The sequence below is a fragment of the Protopterus annectens genome, chromosome 14.part0, assembly GCF_019279795.1.
Source record: "Protopterus annectens isolate FY-2018-M chromosome 14.part0, PAN1.0, whole genome shotgun sequence".
Classification (NCBI taxonomy): Eukaryota; Metazoa; Chordata; order Ceratodontiformes; family Protopteridae; genus Protopterus; species Protopterus annectens.
The window spans coordinates 417,300,723-417,320,873 of record NC_056748.1 but is presented as its reverse complement, the minus strand read 5'-3'; the positions used below and the strand labels follow the sequence as shown (position 1 = coordinate 417,320,873).

The window sequence follows — 20,151 nt, the reverse complement described above, 5'->3', positions numbered from 1 at the left end:
TACTACTACTACTTCTTAAACTTTCCTATTTTCACTACCTCACCCAACCCAGTACCTGCCACCACACACAACTCTATCACATAACTAACCATCTAAACTCCCCCCTCTCACATTCACACTCAGCTATCTCCCCATCTATTTCCTATAAAACACCTCCTATCCTTCTCCTACAAAGTACTCACTTCCCACAAACCCTATATCCCCATAACCACCAGAAACCCTTTTTCATCACAATACTACCTAATCCTTTTTCTAAACTGCTAAATTGCCTCTCTAGCCATATCCTTCAGCTAGTTACCAATCTCTTATCTGGTGATATCCATCCAAACCCAGGCCCGTCCACCTCCACCCCCATGCGCAAGCCTCTATTACTCACTTCATTAAACTCCCAAAGCATAGTCAATAAAATAGCAACCCTCCATGCCTGGCTCTCACACAATAAACCTGACATCTTATCTATCTCAGAAACATGGCTAAAACCCCACATAAAAGACTCCGAAATAATTCCACCTAACTACTCTATCATTAGAAAGGACAGGTCCCACAAAAAGGCGGTGTAGCTCTCTCATATTTTCAACTTCCTTATTAATTACTCCCTATGACAAACCTATCCCACACTTCAAAAACGCTGAATTACTCCTCACTCTCCTTCAAGTCAATAAGCATAAACACATATGTCTTGCATCCCTCTATATCCCCCCAAGCGACAATATCTCTACATTAGAAGACATCCTCTCTTGGCTCTCCAATAACATTAATAATGAAACCATAATCTTAGGTGACGTAAATATCAAATGGACCTCCATACAATCTCCAACTAACCCCCTTAACATTAACCTATATAACTTTTCCCAGCTAATCAACAAAGTAACACGTCCATCAAAAAACCTCTCCTGTGGCAGTATACTAGACTGGATCCTAGTTTCACATCCCCACTATTACTCTGATAGTGGTACTCTTCCCGACGCTCTAAGTGATCATATGCCCACTTTCACCCATCGACTCCCCTGTATATCTCACCACCCCCACAATTATATTACTACCCGCAACCACAAAAATTTTAACCCAACAACCTTTTAGATTCTCTAAATGCAATTAATTGGAACAATCTAAGGACACTACCCTTAGAAGACGCAGTCTCCCACTTTAATTCTGCATTTCTAAACGTATTAGATTCCCTTGCTCCCTTAAGGACAAAAAGAATAAAAAATAATTCTGCCCCCTGGCTTACAAAAACACATTAGCAACCATGCGCCTTAGAGATAAAGCCTGGGCACTCTATCAGAAAAGAAAGACCCCTGAATCCTACACAGAATATAGAACCCTTCGAAACAAAGCAAAAAAGCTTACTATCTCTGACAAACAAAATTACTTCTTCACCCTCCAAAACAATAATAAAACAAATCCACAGAAATTCTGGAAAGGAATCTCCACCCTCCTAAACCCCAGCAAACCACACACCCCTACCCCTGACCCAAATGCTCCAGATTTAGATTTAGCCACTCAATTTAACTCCTTCTTCATTGAATCCATTAGTAAATTAACTTCCTCTTTTACTACTTCTACCTTACAATCCAATACCCCCCACCCTCTCCTGCCAAAAATCCACCCTGCACTTGTTCTCCTTCCACTTTCCCATCTACTCACTCTATATCCCCCAACTCTTCTCCTTCCCCAACTTCCTCATCTTCCTTACCAGCATCAAATACTCTCCCTCCACTCTGCTCTATTCTCTTTAAAGCCTATACCTACATCTACAATAAAGAAACTCCTTCGAAAATTGAAGCCTGGCACTAATGCACCAGATAACATCCCCTCATACTTCCTAAGCATAGCTGCTGAAGCTATTGCCTATCTCATAAGCATTCTCATCAACCGCTCAATCCTGGAATGTACTGTGCCCCAACTCTGGAAACAAGCCTTTATCATCCCTCTACATAAAGGCGGTAGCAACCACAATGTCAACAATTTCCGTCCCATCGCTATCCTGTCCCCCATCTCCAAGCTTCTAGAAAAGTGTATTCAACTTCAACTACTACCACATCTTCTAGAGAACAACCTTCTCACACCTACACAACACGGCTTTAGGCCAAATCATAGCACCATGACAGCCCTCCTCTCCTATCTCGAAACCGTAAACAAAGCACGCGACTCTGGCCAAATTGTCTCCACACTACTACTCGACCTCTCTAAGGCTTTTGATACTATCTCACACAGTCTGCTCTTAACAAAACTTTCAAAACTTAACCTTTCTCCCTCCTCAGTGAACTGGTTCTCCAGTTACTTATCTAACAGATACCAGGCTGTAAAATGGAAAAAGGCCACTTCTTCTTTTCTCAGCACCCCCACCGGAGTTCCCCAAGGCTCTATACTTGGTCCTCTTCTCTTCAACATATTTATAAATGATTTTCACAAATCTATCCCATTCTCTAACATCATCCAATACGCTGACGATTCTACCATTATCTGTTCTGCCACATCTTCCTCTAAGCTTCAAAACCTCACACAAGAAGCTTTCTCAATCACTGAGCACTGGATGAAAACAAACCATCTAGCTCTTAACGCCTCCAAAACTAAACTCATGGTATTTACCCTCCAGAAATACTCCCTTCAATACAAACACATTCTTCATTACTAGCCAAAACAACTCAATCCTAGAACTGGTGTCTGAAAGCAAGCTGCTAGGTGTCCAAATTGATAACCAGCTTAATTTCAACTCCCATCTACAACTAAATATAAAAACCCACCAAAAACTTGGCATGCTATATCACAAAATCAATACCTCACAAAGACCACCAAAATTTCCCTCTTCTTCCTTCCTTATCCCCTCCCTTCTCTATGGATCACCTCTCCTAACTAATCTCCAGTCCTCTCTAAAGAAACAACTTTCTTCTTGCTATAACAAAATCGCCAAGTTTGCTAACGGTCACAGGTCCTCCACCCACCACTGTTCCTCTCTCCAAAACTTAATTGGCTTGAACTTCCACATCAGCTCAACTTCACTCAGCTAACCCTAGCCCATAAGCTCATCAATAACCCATCTCTTTGTCCCTCCCTGTCTTCTGCTTTTACACTGCACCTACCCGACAGAGTCCTAAGGTCAAACAATCAAAACTTATTAGAAGTTCATAAACCAACTCGTCCCCAGGTAAAACCTTCTATCCTTTAACCTAGCACGACTTTGGAACTCACTCCCACCATCTATTCGCACCAGTGGTAATCATTATATGTTCAAAAAATCCCTTCACACACATCTTAAATCCCTATGGGAATGCTCTTGTTCCCACCCATCTTAAAAACAAGGTACTCTTCATCTCCCAATCATTCCTATATTACTCAACTATGCCTACATAAACAATTACTTTCTACAAATTACTACCTCTTTAGCCCTAACACTCCCCACATTTATTCTACTTACTTCTATAAGATTGCTTAGTGGAAAGTACCTCAAACGCGAATTCAATGACTGTATTCTTTTTTAAAATTGTATAAGTATCTTTAGTAATCTATTGTATGTACCTAGTAAGTTTGTTTGCTTATAGAGCTTTTCTCTATTGTATGTACCTAGTCTGTATGTCTATTTTTTGGAGCTTTTCTCCCCAGGACTCCATTGAAAACGGGTTCTTTTGGCCCAATGGACTATCCTGGTAAACCAACTGCAAATAAATAAATAAATAAATAAATAAATATATATATATATATATATATATATACACATACATACACATACACCCGTGTGTATATAGATATATATATATATATATAAATATACGCATACACACACGTGTGTGTGTGTGTGTGTGTATATATATATATATATATATATATATATATATATATAAATATACGCATACACACACGTGTGTGTGTATATATTTATATATATATATATATATATATATACACACGTGTGTGTATATATATGTATGTGTGTGTATATATATATATATATATATATATATATATATATATATACACATAAATATATGTTGTTTTCCTTGCTTCTCAGCCCCACCATATGTAAAAAATACTCTAGGTGACATGGATGAAAAAATGTAGCATGTGCTGTTTAAGGAGGAAAGAGAAGGAATATAAACAATATTCCATCAAGTAAAATAGAAACAAGTTTGGCATTTGATATATAATTTCTCAGTAGTCCTGACTAATAATCAAGAAGCACATACTTATGGAGGGAACGCAAGTAATAAGTACAAAAGAAACAGTATACTAGTACCCTCAGACAGGGTAATAAATATAAAAGTTGTAACTTTAGTTAAAAAAGCAGGAAAATGTTTCCCAAGGTAACACTACCACACACCCCAAATGCAGCTTCTAATTATCAAAATTATTTTTATCTGGAATACCCATGCCCTTTCTTCTGCTCTCTCTACAAGTCCTTAGTGGTAGTAGGCGTGAACATTCCTGAAATCTGACATTTGCTAGTGGAAAATTTAAGCATCACAGCATAATAAATGCAGTTGACTGGAATTTGATTTTGGACAGAAAACTAAACAAAGTGTTTTGAGTCTTGGATGGACAGTTCAAAGTAAGCGTTAAGCCTCAGAGTAACTGTTTGCTTTTAATATTGTTGATCTTTTCAGGTTTGTTTCCTCAGATAAAATAGTTGTTACTAGTTTTTTCTACAGCTGACAAATCCTGCTTCACGGTAGATTGTTTAAAGGGCAAAACTAAATATTATGACTCTTTTTGCTTGTCAAAATGGTTTTCTGATTTTTCATGCATTAACCTACATTTTAAAGGTCCCAGGCAATATAAAAATGAAATATTATTCCTTTTTATTTATATGTATTAGATTAAAAAACACAGTTATTAAGACTAGACAAAATAAAAGTTTCTTTGTGAATGGTGATTTAGATAACAATATCCCATGCAATTTGAGGTAATCCTAAAAAAAAACTTTTAGGCTTACTTTTGTAAGGCAAATGCCATATTGTAAAACATTTAGAACTACAGAAAATAAAATTATTGAAAAGAAAATTAATGCGTTTTCGTGGACACATGTAAGGCGAACAGGGTAAACAGCGAAGCGGCTGTTCAGCGAATTCTTTCCCTGGGAAAGAAGTCGCTTGACCGCTTTGTTGCTTTGCCTGTAAGTGTAGTGTGGTCCCTTGTCTAGCTCCAGAGCGTGATTGTGCAACAGTTACTGACCTTAGGGTTAGGGTGTGGGTTAAGGTAATTGCATATGTATGAAAGTGTTTACTGTTTTTTATTTTGCGTTAAATGTACGGTTGAGTTACGTGTGTATGTGTTTTCAGCTGTTTACTTTTGTTTTGGGGGGGTAGGATTATGGTTAAGGTAAGTGTGTATGTGTTTGGAACTGTTTATGTAAATGTGCGAGAGTTACTGACCTTAGGGTTAGGGTGCGGGTTAAGGTAAGTGCATATGTTTTAAAATGTTTACTGTTTTTTTTTTTCATTAGATGTATGGTTGGGTAACATGCATACGTGTATTTAGTTGTTTACTGTTTTTTGGGGGGTATAATTAGGGTTAGAATGTGCATTTGGAAGTGTTTAATGTTTTTTGGAGGGAGTCGGAACAGTAATTTCTTTCCCTAGGAAAGAAATCGCTGTTCTGTGGTTTCGACATTTTCAGCGTTCACTGAACATGTGTCAATGAAACACCGTTCGCTGTTTTCAGCATTCAGTGTTTTAATATGAACCCATTTTGACCAGGTCATAGCACTACTACGGCTCTCATATCCTTCTCTGACATAGTCAACCAGGCCAAAGATGAGGAAAAATTGTCTCCTCTCTCTTTCTAGACCTCTTCAAGGTGTTTGATATGGTCTCCCACTCTCTCCTTATCACTAAACTGGCTGGCATAGGTACCTCACCGCCATCTCTAAAATGGTTCTCAAATTACCTCTCAACCAAACGACAAACTTCTCTCTCATTTCCTTGACACAACAGGTGTTCCACAAGGATCCATACTAGGGCCCCTTTTGTTCAAACTTCCACACCTCTCTTACTCAAAGTACTGTCCTCCAATATGCAGAGGATTCTAAATCATCTGTGCTGCGAACTCACCATCAGAACTCACACAAGACACCCCCACTACTACAGAATTATAGATGTCCAGTAACCATCTTCTCCTAAACCCATATAAAACTAAAGTTGTTCTTTTTCGACCCAAGAAATGCTCTCCACTAAACAGGAAAAATGTCACCATCCAATCCCAAAACAGCACTATAAGTAAAGTTGTACCATATACTAAACTGATAAATTTTCATCTGTGATGATGCCTGACATTTGACATGCACATTCAAACCAATATTAAAAAAACACACGAAAAACTGGGCTCTCTTTATAGACATAAATACTTCCTCAACTACTCCACAAAACTATTTCTCGCCTCTTCTTTCCTTCTGCCATCACATCTTTACAGTGCACCTCTCATGACCAATATTCAGGCCTCTCAAACACAAACTAGCATCTTGCTACAATAAAAAATCGCAAAATGGGTAACAAATGCTGACTATTCTTCTCACCACTGCTCATCACTCACTCATCATCTACTAAACTGGCTGGAACTACATCACCTGACACTCATTCAGCTAATCACTGCAATGAAGGCTACTCTTACAAACCTTCCAACTGCCTTTCCTTGCCCTCTCTACTCACACAATATCATCCAAACAGACCTCTCTAATCCAGTAACCAACTACTCCTGAATGTAGTGAGACCTACCCACACAGCTGGACAAATGCATTACTCCTTCACTGTAGCTAAACTATGGAATACTCTCCCACCACCAGTAAGGTCCATCAGCAGTAGCCCTCAATAAGTCCCTGAAACAACATCTTGCCTCACCATGGCAGTGCAACTGCACCAAGGCTGTAGTTCCTATAACCTAAACCCCCTCTCCACTTGCATTCTCCCATCCCTGTCTCGCTCTATACATACACCGACACATGTATATTCTCAGCTCTGACCGACTCTCATCTGCACTCACTTACACAATATTAAAACTATCCTTTAACTACTCTTATGAACAGACCATTTCAAAATGTACTGTCTTTAGCTTGTACTGGTTTTTGTAGTGAACTACTGTATGTTTCAGTATGTACTGTACTGTTTTTCTATAGATCTGCTGTTTGTTTTCAGGAGGTACTGCCTACTGCTTCTCCACTGTGTGGTACTATACTGAACTTCTGTTATGCTGTACATGGCCTGGCAGGATACTATTTTCAGACTGCACTATCTTGTAGTTCTCCACTGCATGGTGCTGTATTGAATTTGTACTATGCTGCACATATGTAATGTGTCCTTATAGTCTATGTTTATTGATTGTCACATGTTATACTATACAAGTAGTGTGTAATACTTATACTATGTTTATGGAGCTTTTATCCATGGGCCGCCACTGAAAATGGGCTCATCTTAGCCCAGTGGACTATCCCGGTAAACAAATGTAAATAAAATAAAATAGTGCTTTTGATTTTTCTGAAAAAAAGTGGACAGAAATACAAGCTAAATATTCAAGGCCATCTACACTGGAAGGAAGAACAAAATTACCTCATTGATTTATTATTGATAGCCAAGTTTCAAGAAATACATAAGTTTTGAGATACACTTTAAATATTTTCTGAAATGTTACCAAGATGGGAACTTGAACTCAAGCCCTACTGTAAACACAGCATCTCAACTGCTAATAATGCTAAAGTCAGGAAATGATTGATAAATTTACTTTGTATTTTACATTTCTGTTTCTATTTGTGTTTTGTAACATTTTGTTTTGAAATGTTTTACACAGTAATTATCATCAGCATCTGAGACTGCAGCAGTTTGTCACTCAAGCTGAGTATTTACGAAATGGGAAGAGCGAAGGCAAGGTTTACTAAATGTTTTACACAGTAATTATCATCAGCATCTGAGACTGCAGCAGTTTGTCACTCAAGCTGAGTATTTACGAAATGGGAAGAGTGAAGGCAAGGTTTACTGCTGCACATCTAGGGTGGTACTTCGAGATATAATCAAAAAAGAAGAGTAGCCTTCATTTTAAGTACAGTGCATAGTGACACAAGACCTACAGACTCTAATCTTTTGATTCACGGTTCTGCATGGACTTCAAAAACACTTTTGGGAGGGATTTTATCAGCAGTTGTTGTTCCTTCGGCTTTTCCCGGTTAGGATTTGCCACAGCAGAACTCCGGTCCGCTAATGATTGGCAGTAGATTTTCACGGTGCCGTGGTCCCAGCTCCACGCCCAACCTTCAACAAAGGCATGCCCATTCACGCATGTCTTTCGAATGCAACTCGACCACAGGGAGGACATGCAGACTCCATACAGAAGGCGCTCCAGCCAAGAATCAAACAGGAGAACCTCTTGCTGTGAGGCGACAACCGTACCGCTGCACCACAGCAGGTTTTGTGAAATTACAATTTATCACATATTTACTTCACTGATAGACTGATGCAAACATACAATGAAAAAGGTAGATTTTTTTTTTCGAAAGTACATCGATTTTTTTTTTCAGTGCATACACTTACACAAAAATATTTACACACTGCAAGTAAAATACTACCAACAAACTAGATTTACATACAATACCACTTCATGCAGTACAGCTCAAGAGAGCTCAAATTAAAATATATTTCTAAAACATACAATAAAAAAATTATATTTTATGCATTTAGCCCGTTAATTATTTCATAGTCAAAGATAAGACAGTCTAACAGACTGGAGTAAAGCTATGAGCTGAGATAAACATAGGATTACAAGAAAAAGTTAATTCCCATAGTTTTAACTTGCATATTGCACAAGTATGAGCAAGTCACTTTGTCAAACAGTGCTCATGGGCATAATGCTCATCCTCTCAGCCTGAGTCAGGGACAAAACCAAAATGTAATGAGTGACAAAGGGACAAATTTTAAATACTGCCCTTACATAGTTGGAAAGCTACTAGAATGAATGGTTTTGCATTTTCTGACGGATATGGCGTGTGAAATTCAAATGTCTGTCATTAAATGAATGGACTTCTGTCAAGAGAACCACACGTTTTATAAAGAAAAGACAAAATATACGTAATAAAATCAGGGACATTTTGTGAAATCAGGCAAAGCTGACAAAGACGTGTATGCTTAGGGACTCTGCTCTGTCTAGTGAGCTTATTCAGTTGACAAATAATTTAAAAAAAAATCAGCAAAAATAGACATCTGTTGTAATCCCCAGCTGCCCTTTGCTGTTATTTACATCTCACTGAGCTCAGATATATTTAAAAGGCACAACTACATGCCAACTTAACAACAGAGAAGGGATAACGGGTGTTAGACATAATTTGCAAAATGTGATCAAATGAACCACGCAAAACTTTTGCTGTACCTGACAACCACAGCGAAAACTAGAATCAGCAAGGTCCCTTCGTACTGTTTTCTACAAAAAAAAAAAAAGATTAAACAGGCAATACACTATGTCCCATACTAAACCAAAGTAACTTAACAATAACTAATTAAGCAGCAAAAATATAGGGTGACAGCCTTTCTTCGCCTATTTAAATTCCCACTTAGCTTCAAAACAGGAAACTCGAACGAGTCCTGCACCAAGGTCAGAGTTGAAAAAGCAGAGGAAAGTATTATTAAAGGAATTCGGGGGTGTGAAGTATATTGGATATATTGAAATACTGCCCTAATTTATCATTTTTCTTTTTGTGCATAACAATGTAGTATTATCGATGTAAATGTATTACTGTCACATGCTCTCGTTCAACCTGATAATGTTTTCACAGTAACTTATGCCCTGTTTGGGTTGTGAAATGTTTCCGTCCATCCCGGAAGACTTTCTTCTGTACTGCTAGCAGGGATACATGGCTTCTCAGGCTAAGCGGCGAGCCCTGGAACCAAGAAAAGTTCCTGAAGATGATGATGATAGTGGAGAAGAGGATATGGGATCAGAGGAAAATTCTGAAGAAGACAGTGAAGATGATGAGGAAGATATCAACGAGGTAATTAGTTTTTGATACGTGTACTAACGTTGAGAGATAGAGAGATGAATGTTCACATGTAGGTTAGCAACTGTTATAAGTACATTTTCTTGTATTTTCATTTGTTTATCGTGCTTGACCCATCAACGGGCCTTTTTAATGCATGATTCAGGCAAAGTGCATTTAGTAAATGGTTGTAAAGCTGTTGGTTATTGAAAAAGAAAATATAATGATATATATGATACAGATCAGACAGGAGATTATGCAGTATGTAATTACTGACTGAAATGTTTGCTAATGCTTAGTGTACAGAATTACACAAAGTAAGTTTATCTAATAGTATCACCCCTAATAACGACAGTTGTATGATGAGTCCAAAATGTTTCCATTTCCTGTGTGGTAACATTTTGAAGGCTGAGCCCACTTTTAAGTGATGTGGAGCAATAACTTCCAATGCAGCATATCAGTTTTTGGTTATACCTCGGATAAAGAAATAGGAGGTACTCTCCAATGTCATTCGTGAGTTATGTGTAAAATGGACACAGTTCAACATTATTCTGTACACAGATTATATGGATGTCCTTCTGTATTACCTTTGCAGTATCCTAAACAGAAGGGATCTCCCACCCAGGGCAATCCGGTGTTCAGCAGTATACAAAAGCCTAATGATCTTGTATGCACCATCTGTCACATTTATGCTCCCTGCACAGAACTGTAGGGCATTAAAAGGACATACTGACACAACCACCCAGAAATTCTTTGCCACCAGTTTGAAAGCCATTATTGCTAGTTGGTCTGAACTTCCTGTTACTGTACTGAATACTTAGTCACCAGATAAGTGTCCTGTTGTGTTGCCCCCCCCCCCCCACACACACACACACACTTTTCCTGTTCTTCTATTTTATTTTGCTACCTAGAGTTCATGTCATGCAGGAAGGGAAAATGTCCCTGTGGGAGGCAGATTCCCCATAATGGTCATCATGAATAGTGTCTCTTTTTTTGTTTAGGTGCTTCCTATGACCATACCTCTTGTAGTATCTGTAAGGCATTTGTGCCTATGTTGTTCAGAAGCCGTTTGTCTTCCCTGGCTATTTATCTTGAAAACTAATGGCTTAAACAGTTAGCGTGGGGTACCATGGCAGAATCCTGTAACTCTGAGATACTCCCATTGGGTATGAAGAAGGCCATGAAGTCTTGGCTGGATTTTTTAGCTGTCCAGCCTGCACTGGACATCCCTCTAGAAGCAGGTGATAATTATGTAGATCATTCGGTGTCTGCATCAGATTCTTCTGCCATGACTCTGTTGGAAGCCAGCATGGATCCATCTTTTTTGCACGTCCTCTGAGGCTTTGCAGGTGTCTGCTCCAGACATTGAGGAGGAATGGCAGATGATTATCTCGGAGGGTCCTAGAGGGATTCTGCAGTTATTAGTCAGGAAGGGGGTTCTTGCTTCTCTTATCGAATCTCGCCAAGGGTTGGAATCTCTGGTATTTGTTTGGGCTGAGGTCCCTTCCAAGAAAAGACAAAAATTGAAGCGTCTTTTGGTCTACCCTAAGGATCCTGAAAGGGAATGGCCTTTAGGGCTGTTAACCAGATCCACATGACCAGGTATGCTCTGGCCTTGATTGCTCAGGCTTCTCAGGTTATTTCTAACTTACCTGTTTCTGAAGGGAAATGCTATGCCTTATCTATTTTTGGTTATGCTTCTCAAGTAGCTCGCCACTCTATTCATTGTAGCTGTGATGCTGCTGATGCCTCTTCCAGGGCTGCAGCTTTTGTGTCTGTCATGAGGCACTATTATTGGCTTCATCTCCAGTCTCTGCCTGAGACCATTAAGGCCAAGTTGTTGGATGCTCTTCTGGATAATAAGCATTTTTGGGACTGCTGCTGCTGCTGACATGTTTGTCTCTTCGAGAGAAAGACAAACCCTTGCAGGACCTTAAACATATTTTTCTCTCAACAAACCGTAAATTCCAGAGGAATTATCCTTCTATATCTGCTTTTGTTCACAGACCTCCAATGGCAGGAGTGGTAGGCGAGCTGCATCTGCTAACGCTTCTAAGATTTCTGTGGCCCAGATTCCTCCTTTATCTGATAATCCTGCTTCTTTGACAGTCCCCCCCCCCCCCCCCCCACACACACACACACTTCTTTTAGACCAGGCTCTTTTGTCCCTATGGCTTTCCCTTTGTCTTCCAAATTGGTGTCTCATCACTTCAGACTTTTGGGTTCTTTCTATTATCCATCAGAGTTACTTCATGGTAGGCAAGTTGCTCCCTCCATTTTCAGGGTTTCCTCAATTTTATTTATTTTACATTTGTTGACCGGGCTAGTCCAACTGGATGTATTTCCATTTTCAGCAGAGGCCCGGGGAGAAAAGCTCCACATTTAGACAAAAGGAGATACATCATGAGCACAATTAACAAATACAGACTGGTAGGATATAGACAAAGAAAATGGTTACACAAAAGAATAGTACTTTACCTATGTAGATAATCCAAATAATATCATAATACACATTATTACCTAATTCTAAAACCAAGAAAACAGAAAGTGTAAGAGCAGGGAAAGAGAAATGAAAATGTTACCAAAAGAAAGAAAAGGACTTAACTTCCTAGGGAAACTAAGTAACATCATGTTGAACATACTAACATATTTTAACACCAAGAAGAGAGAGTGTAAGATCAAGGAAAGAGAAGCAGCAATAGAGAGAGAGCAGATATAAGCAGACAAATACTTGTTGGAAAGAGATTCATAGCCATAAGGAGGAAAAATGAAGAAAGGAGTCTGTAAAGGTAGAGAAAGAAAGCTAAGGGAAGAAGCAGGAGGTACAGAAGAATAGGGAAGAGAAAAGAAGGATTAACTGAAGGAAATTACTTTAATCAGGATTAGAGCAGGGACACATCCAGTGGCTTTTAAGGTAGATTCTGAGTTTTTGTTTAAACAGAACAGTAGATGCAATGGAAGTAAGTTCGGTAGGAAGTTGATTCCAGTGTTTTCCAATGGTATTCAAGAAAAGGGAATCACCTGCTAGGTTATTGGATTTGGTTAAGGAAACTAGTAGTTTGCTTGATGAACGGAGGGAGTTCAGATTAGAGTAGGGGGTTAAGAGGTTAGAGAGTATAGGTGTGTTGTGGGGTTGGTAGAATGCTCTTTGGACAAATGTGAGTTGGGAAAGAAGCAACATCAGTTCAAGCCAGTTAAGTTGCTGCAGATTCAGACAGTGGTGAGTTCTGAAAGGTTTACCAGTAACAAATCTAGCTATATTATTGTACGTGGTAGATAGTTTAGAGAGATTGTTTTTCTTGAGGTTAGTATAGATTGGTGAAGCATAGAGAAGAGTGGAAATAAGATGAGAGTGGGCAAGAGTAGTTTTGGCTGGGGAGGTTAAGAAAGTTTTAATTCTATATAGAGAGAGCCGAGTTTTCTGTTTACAGATTTAATGGTAAGGTTGTTGTCAATCGTGACACCTAGCAGTTTGGTAGTAGGGTCAGGTAATATAATAGTTCCATTGTTAGATAGGATAGTAAAATCTAATGTAGGGGATCTGGTAGTGTGCTTAAAGAGTAAGAGTTTGTTTTTTTAGCGTTTAGGAGTAGGCATCGTTTTAAGAACCAAGTTTCAACTTTGGAGAAAACAGCTTGAGTATTAATTTGAAGTTCAGAGATGGATTTAGCAGAGCAAATTAATGTGGAGTCATCAGCATATTGTATACAAGTAGCCTGGGGAATAGCTATTTGTAAGTCATTTATAAAGAGGGAGAAAAGAAGTGTTCCAAGAATAGAGCCTTGGGGGACCCCAAGTGAGATTGGGAGAAGGGATGAGAGTTTATCCCAGAGAACGGCTTGTTTCCTGTTTGTAAGATAGGAACTAAACCAGTGGACAGCCTTAGATTCTAAGGAGAGAGATTCAAGAATTTTCAAGAGACTAGAGTGGTTAGCCATATCAAAGGCTTTAGACAGGTCAATAAAGAGAGCTGAAGACAGGATGTTATTATTACGATTCTTGTTAATAAGGTCTGTAAAGGAGAGGAGAGCGGTGGTTGTGCTATGAAAAGGCCTAAAGCCATGTTGACAGTTAGTAAGAATGTTGTTCTTTATTAAGTGGTCCATTAACTGATGGTGAACACATTTTTCCATGATTTTTGCTAGTGGGGACAAGAGAGCTATGGGCCTATAATTAGAGTATTCATAGGAGTTACCTCCTTTATGTAAGGGTATGATGTGAGAGATTTTCCAGATGTCGGGTATGGTTTCTTCATTTACAGTTCTATTAATGAGAATGGATATGGGATAGGCAATTTCAGAGGCTGCTGTCAGCCGAGGGGGTGCATGGTTTGAGTTTGTGGATACATTTTTGTATAAAGGCAGTGGAGATGGGTTGTAGCCTAAAGGTTGGTAGTTTGGAGGATGCAAGGTCGGGGATGCTAGTGTTGTCACTAGAGAGGTGAGAGGCCAAGGAATTAATAGTATCAATAAAGAAAGAGTTGAAAGTGTTGGCAGTATCAAGGGTAGAATTCTTTTCAGATCCGGTAGGGGATGGAGTGGTAGTCTGTCCAGGGTGTAAAAGCCTATTTAGGGTTGACCAGAATTTTTGAGGGTTATAGTGATTAGCTTGCTGGAGATTACTATAATAACTCCTTTTATCAGAGAAGATAGCTTTTTTGGTACTGTTTCTTAGGTGCCTAAAGGTCTGTTGGTCTATGAAAGATTTGCTAGCTTGCCATTTTATCCAAGCTTTGTTTCTAAGTAACATTTTTTGTCTTGTATCTTTAGATAGCCAGGGGGCAGGTTTAGATTTAATTCGGATGGAGCGTGATGGTGCATGATTATCTAGAATAGTTAGGAATGTGGTATTGAAGTATAGCACAGCTTCTTCAAGAGGAAGTGTCTTTAGTGGGTTCCAATTGCAGGCACTTAGTTCAGTTCTAAATAGAATAGGATTGAAACATTTGAGATTACATAGGGTCCTAAAGATAGGTGTATTGTTAGAGGCATTTCTTTGTCTTATAATATAGGTTAGATTGTGATCACTAAAGTCATCCGGTACTGTTCCAGACTGATATTTTAGTAGAGGTTTGTTAACGAGAATCCAATCTAGAATGCTTTCTTTGTTGTTAGGTTTGTTAATCCTAGTAGAGGTGTTTATTATTTGAGTAAAGCCATAGAGGTTAATATGAGAAGCTGGGTTATTAGTAATTAAAGAGGACCAGTCCAGGTTGAGGTCTCCAAGAATTATGGTTTCTTGTGGATAGGAGGAGGTGAGCCAACTAAGGATATTTTCTGTAGTAGTAGAATTATTTCCAGGAGGTAGATATATACAGATAATATAGATGGACTTTTTAGGGTTTAGTTGCAGCTTTGAGATGAGAAGTTCAGTCTTTTATTCATGTCTAGGTTATCATAGGGTATTAATGTTACATTTAGTTCTGTTTTGAATAGTAGTGCAACTCCTCCGCCTTTTTTAGTTTTGCGGTCAAGTCTCAGGATGTTGTAACCTGGAGGTAAGATTTCATTATCTTTAGTAAAGGGTTTTAACCAGGTTTCAGTTAAACAGAGAATATCAAAGGAGTGGTGTTGAAGAAGGATGTGGAGATGGGTGATTTTGTTATTGACACTTCTTATATTAAGGTGACCTATGAGTAGAGTATTTGGATTGGAGGTTGGTAGTAGTAGGGAAGAGTTTAGTGTAGTGGTTGCCTCATCAGATGAAGTGGTTAAGGGTCCTGGGTTGGGGTGAATGTCCCCGTCTACCAAGGTAGAGTGGCTATATTCGAGGTAAGCTTTGATAGGGGAGTACAGTAAGTATTTTGGTTTCTTAATCAAGAGATTTAGAATTTTAATGTGGGACAGTCTGTGATATCTGGCAAGGAGGTAGCTAGGGATAGATGTAATGTTTAAATGAGTAAATTTTAGGCTTATGCAATCAGAGGCTGTATGTTTGGGAGAGTAGTTAAAGTGGTAATCAGGGTTTGATTCATAACTGGTTAGGAAGTAGGGTAGTGTGAGGGCAAGAGAAATAATAAGTAGAAGTGTTAGCTTTTTCAGAGCAGTTCCTGTTACAGGGGTCTTGGATGTAGGTTTGTAAGCTTTAGTAGACATGTTGAGGTGAGAAAGAAAGGAATAGACTGGATATAGGCTAAGAGTGTAGAGTGAGTAAAAGAAACCAGGTGGATATAAAGGTATGTGTGTAGTTTTGGGTGGGGAGGGGAGAAAGGAGAGGTAACAGAGAGAGGTATAGTTAGGAGGGCGGTGCAAGTGAGGTAGGTGCCTAGGGTAGGTGTAGATATAGAGGAGGTGTGGTATGTAGGAGCCTAGGATGGGTATAGATATAGAGGGGGTGTGGTATACAGCAATTTCCTCATTCCCTGGAGGTTCTAGGGTGTCTGATGAACCAAGGAACCATTCAACCTGTCCCCCCCCCCGGGAAAGGGTTTTTATTCTAGGATGTTTCTGGTTCATAGGATCATAAGAAGTTACTAGGCAATTGTCCCTGAGGACCTTATAAGCCTTGCCATGAGTTTAGCCCATGTCTAGGCAAATCAGTACCCGATGCCCCTGTCCAGCAGGGACATGGGTGGAATCCCAGGGATGTATTTTCTATTTCCCATTAAGTTATCCAGGTTGCACTTTAAAAAGGGGTAAAGAGGTACTCTGCTGGAAGTGGAGAGGGACTCTATTCCACAGATAAGGGAGTTACTGGGGCACATCTGTCCCACCAACAAGTCCTGTCAATGTCACAGGCAAGGTTAAGGTCACGCATTTGGGTTACTTGAGTGGAGCTTGACTTGCAGATATGCAGCAGTCCCATCAAAGTGGGGTCCGAGATTGCCTTGTATGTCAGACAGAGGTCACCTCTGAGCAGTCTGTATGAAACTGAGTAGAGGGATAGGGCTTTTGTCTGTGTATGGTAGATTTTTGAGGCCCTGTATTCTCCTGGTGAGGAACCTCTGCGGTCTCTCCAACTGCTGCATGTGTTTTGTGAGGTACATGCCGAACGGGGCATTGTACTCAATAATGGACCTTATAAGGGAAGAATACAGGGATGTTATGACCTCCTTGTCCCTAGATGAGATACCTTTACTTATGAGATGGGCCATGTAGAAAGCTTTCCGTACAATTGAAGCAGCATGGTGGTTAAAAGTCAGGTTGCTATCAATCTGGGTGCCCAAATCCCTCACAACTGATTGGGTGCTTAGGACGTTGTTATTAATGTGATAATTTGTGGGGACGTCACTGTCCGCAAAGGGGATGATGATGCATTTTTTTTTGTATTCAGCTTAAGGCCATGTTTCTGGCACCAGTCATTTGTTTGGTTGAGACCCTCTTGGAGGATGTCCACGTCATTAGGAGAATTGAGGACAGTGCCCAGCTTGCAGTCATCTGCAGACTTGGTCAGCCATATCCCACTGGTTTTGGCCTGAACCTCAGAAAAGTATATCCCAAATTACAGAGGCCCCAAGACTGAACCCTGGGGTACGCTGCTCGATTCGGGTCTAGTGCTTGAGGTGGCTTCCCCTATTTTGACTAGATGGGTTCTAGTTAGACAGTTAGCGACCCATCTGGTAACATACGGATTGATGGCTAGTTGAGAGAGTTTATCTGTTATGTCCGAGCGGGGAATAGTGTCAAAGGCTTTGGCCAAGTCAAGGTAGGTGGTGTGCACCATTTCCCCCTCGTCAATGGCTTTGGTGACTGTCTCAAAGTTGAAGAAATTTAACAGACGTGAGCTCCCCTTAAAGCCAAACTGTGTGGGATCAAGTGTTTGGCAGTTGTCAATGTCCTTGTTAATGAGGTCCATGATATTCTGTTCCATGGCCTTACAGATCCGGATAGTTAGGCTGATGGGTCTGTAATTTCCGGGATCGGTGGATGCTCCACCTTTGCCTAAAGGGATAATATTGGCTGTCCTTCACTCAGCTGAGACAAAGCTAGTACTCAGGCTTTAGTTGAATAGGGTACTTAATGATGCTGCAAGTTCCTGCCCAATTTCATGTAGGATGCAGCCTGGGATGTTGTCAGGTCCCATGGAGGCTGTACGTTTTGCCTTTGAGATAGCAGTGATGACCTGATCCCTAGATATAATGGGAAGGGGGCTGGTACTGGGAATGTCCTGATTTACTGATGGGAGGGAGACAGAGGGTGAAATTTTTACTGAATCTGTCAGCCAGCAGGTTTGCTATATCTATGGCATTTGTATATGTGGTGATCTTGACCACCAGTTCTAAACAGATCTGGGTCCTACCTTTGAGATTACGGACATATGTGAAGAAGGTCTTGTGATTGTCTCTAGCAGATGTGGCCAATTTGGACTTTGGAGGATTTCAATAGTGCTCTTATTTGCTTATTTAGACTAAGGAGAGATTGCTTCCAGTTGGGCAGCTGCTCCTTCTTGGTCCTGGACAGCAATTTTTTTCTTTTGTTATAGAGATTATTTATTGCAGATGTCCACCAGATAAGTTTACTCTTCCTTGCGGAGGGTGATTTAGTCCTGTCAGGTATGCCTGATTCCATGCATCTATATAAATGTTCTTATAGTAATTTGGTATAGTTTTGGATACTGGTGCCAGTTCCTAGAGAGAGGGAGGGGGATGTAAAGCTGTTTACATAATCAGCTTTGGAGAAGTTTTTTTGTTTGACCCTAGCTAGAGGGGGGTCGGGGGATATGATGACTTCGAACATGACCACTTTATGGTCACATCTTACAAGGGAGGATGGTACTGCAGGGATGCTGCAGTGGTTACTCATGTTGGTTAATACCAAGTCCAAGATATTATCACCTCTTGCGGGGATATTGACTAGCTGTTCCAAAGCATTTGGATTGACAAAATCAAGGAATCTTTGGGTATTTCTGTGCTGGCATGAGTAGTTCTTCCATTCTATGTTTGGGTAGTTAAAGTCACTCGGGATCAGGGTAAAGGGCTGAATCTTGATCGATTTGAAGAGGTCCAGATAGGCAGATTGGGCATCTTGAGTCAGATTTGGGGGCTGGTAGCTAGCTATGATTTGTATAGGGGTCTTGTCAGTGGTTAACTGCACCTGGAGTGTCTCCTGTGGGTCATACTGTTTGACCAGCCTGGAATTGTGTATGTCTTTAATATATATTGACACTCCACCTTCTTTGGCTTTAATACCCACAATTTGGGGTCTGAATGTATGATAGGATGAGTAACCAGGTATGGCTGGGGTGCTCTCCGCAACTTTGAACCAGGTTTCTATGACTGCGCAGATGTCAGCATTTTCCAGGGTTAAGAATGCTTGCAATGAGTGCAGTTTCGTGCGTAGACTCCTAGCGTTTAGCAGCATGACCTTAAATTTGCGTTTTGTTGACATTTTTATGTTGGTAGGTTTAACCTCATCACTTTTTCTAAGGAAAAAAAAGGCACTATGTGGGAGGCAAGTGCCTTTGCCAGAAGCCTGAAGCCCAAGTGAGACAGATGCAGGCCATCTCTGGCAAAGCATTGTGTTCTGTCAATCATATCTTCCCAGGCTATCGGGTACGGGATCCCCCTGGAATGACACCAGAACTTAAGCAAATTATTAAAGTCAGTCATTTTCTGTTTGTATTGAGGCATTATTCTGGGTGATGTTAGAAGGCTGCTTAAGGCTAGGGACATACCCGCCTGTGACACATATTCAGCGAGTTCAATCATGTCTCTCTCCATATAGTCCAGGGAGGTACGTCTCAAGTCATTCACACTAACATGGACTATGACAGAGTCATAACAGCACCTGTTGTTGAGAGACTTTTACGTGTGTCATATGGCAGATTCTGGCCACTGACAGACAACTAACCATGACTTTCTCCTTATCCAGCCTGGTGAGAGGCACATCTGTGTGCCTCACGATGGATTCTCCTATGACTAATATGTTGGGTTTATGGTTAAGCCATAGTGGCTGTGAGACAGGTGTGTGAACTTTGTGGGTATGTGGTGTGGAGGGCTGTGGAGATCGCATGTATTTTTTGCCTCTGAGGCTTTTTCCTCAAAAGGAGGGCACTTGGAGACCTGTTCTGGATCTCTTCTGGCTCAACACCTTTCTCAATGTCCCTTCTTTTCAGGTGCTTACTCTTCAAACTCTGTTTCCCCTTTTATTACCTAAGGGTTTTCCAGTGTCCTTGGATCTGAAAGATGCTTACCTTCATATCCCTATTCACCATTTTTTCAGGAAGTTTTTATGTTTCTCTGTGACTTTTTTTCATTTTCAGTTCTC

At 40.1% G+C, this 20,151-nt stretch overlaps 2 protein-coding genes across 4 annotated transcripts in view; one reads left to right on the top strand and one right to left on the bottom strand.

Moving 5' to 3' along the window:
- Nucleotides 1–9,566, bottom strand: part of UROS (uroporphyrinogen III synthase) — a 582,635-nt gene extending 573,069 nt beyond the window's left edge. The window contains exon 1 of one of the 2 annotated variants that reach the window (XM_044056186.1): nucleotides 9,343–9,566. The gene's annotated coding sequence lies outside the window, so the exon portion shown is untranslated. The remainder of the gene's footprint in view (nucleotides 1–9,342) is intronic. The other variant, XM_044056187.1, reaches the window with a different exon arrangement.
- Nucleotides 9,567–9,788: 222 nt separating this feature from the next.
- Nucleotides 9,789–20,151, top strand: part of LOC122789021 (BRCA2 and CDKN1A interacting protein) — a 216,208-nt gene continuing 205,845 nt past the window's right edge. The window contains exon 1 of one of the 2 annotated variants that reach the window (XM_044056185.1): nucleotides 9,789–9,961. In XM_044056185.1, coding sequence (XP_043912120.1) covers nucleotides 9,824–9,961 — 138 coding nt within the window. In that variant the 5' untranslated portion in view covers nucleotides 9,789–9,823. The remainder of the gene's footprint in view (nucleotides 9,962–20,151) is intronic. The other variant, XM_044056184.1, reaches the window with a different exon arrangement.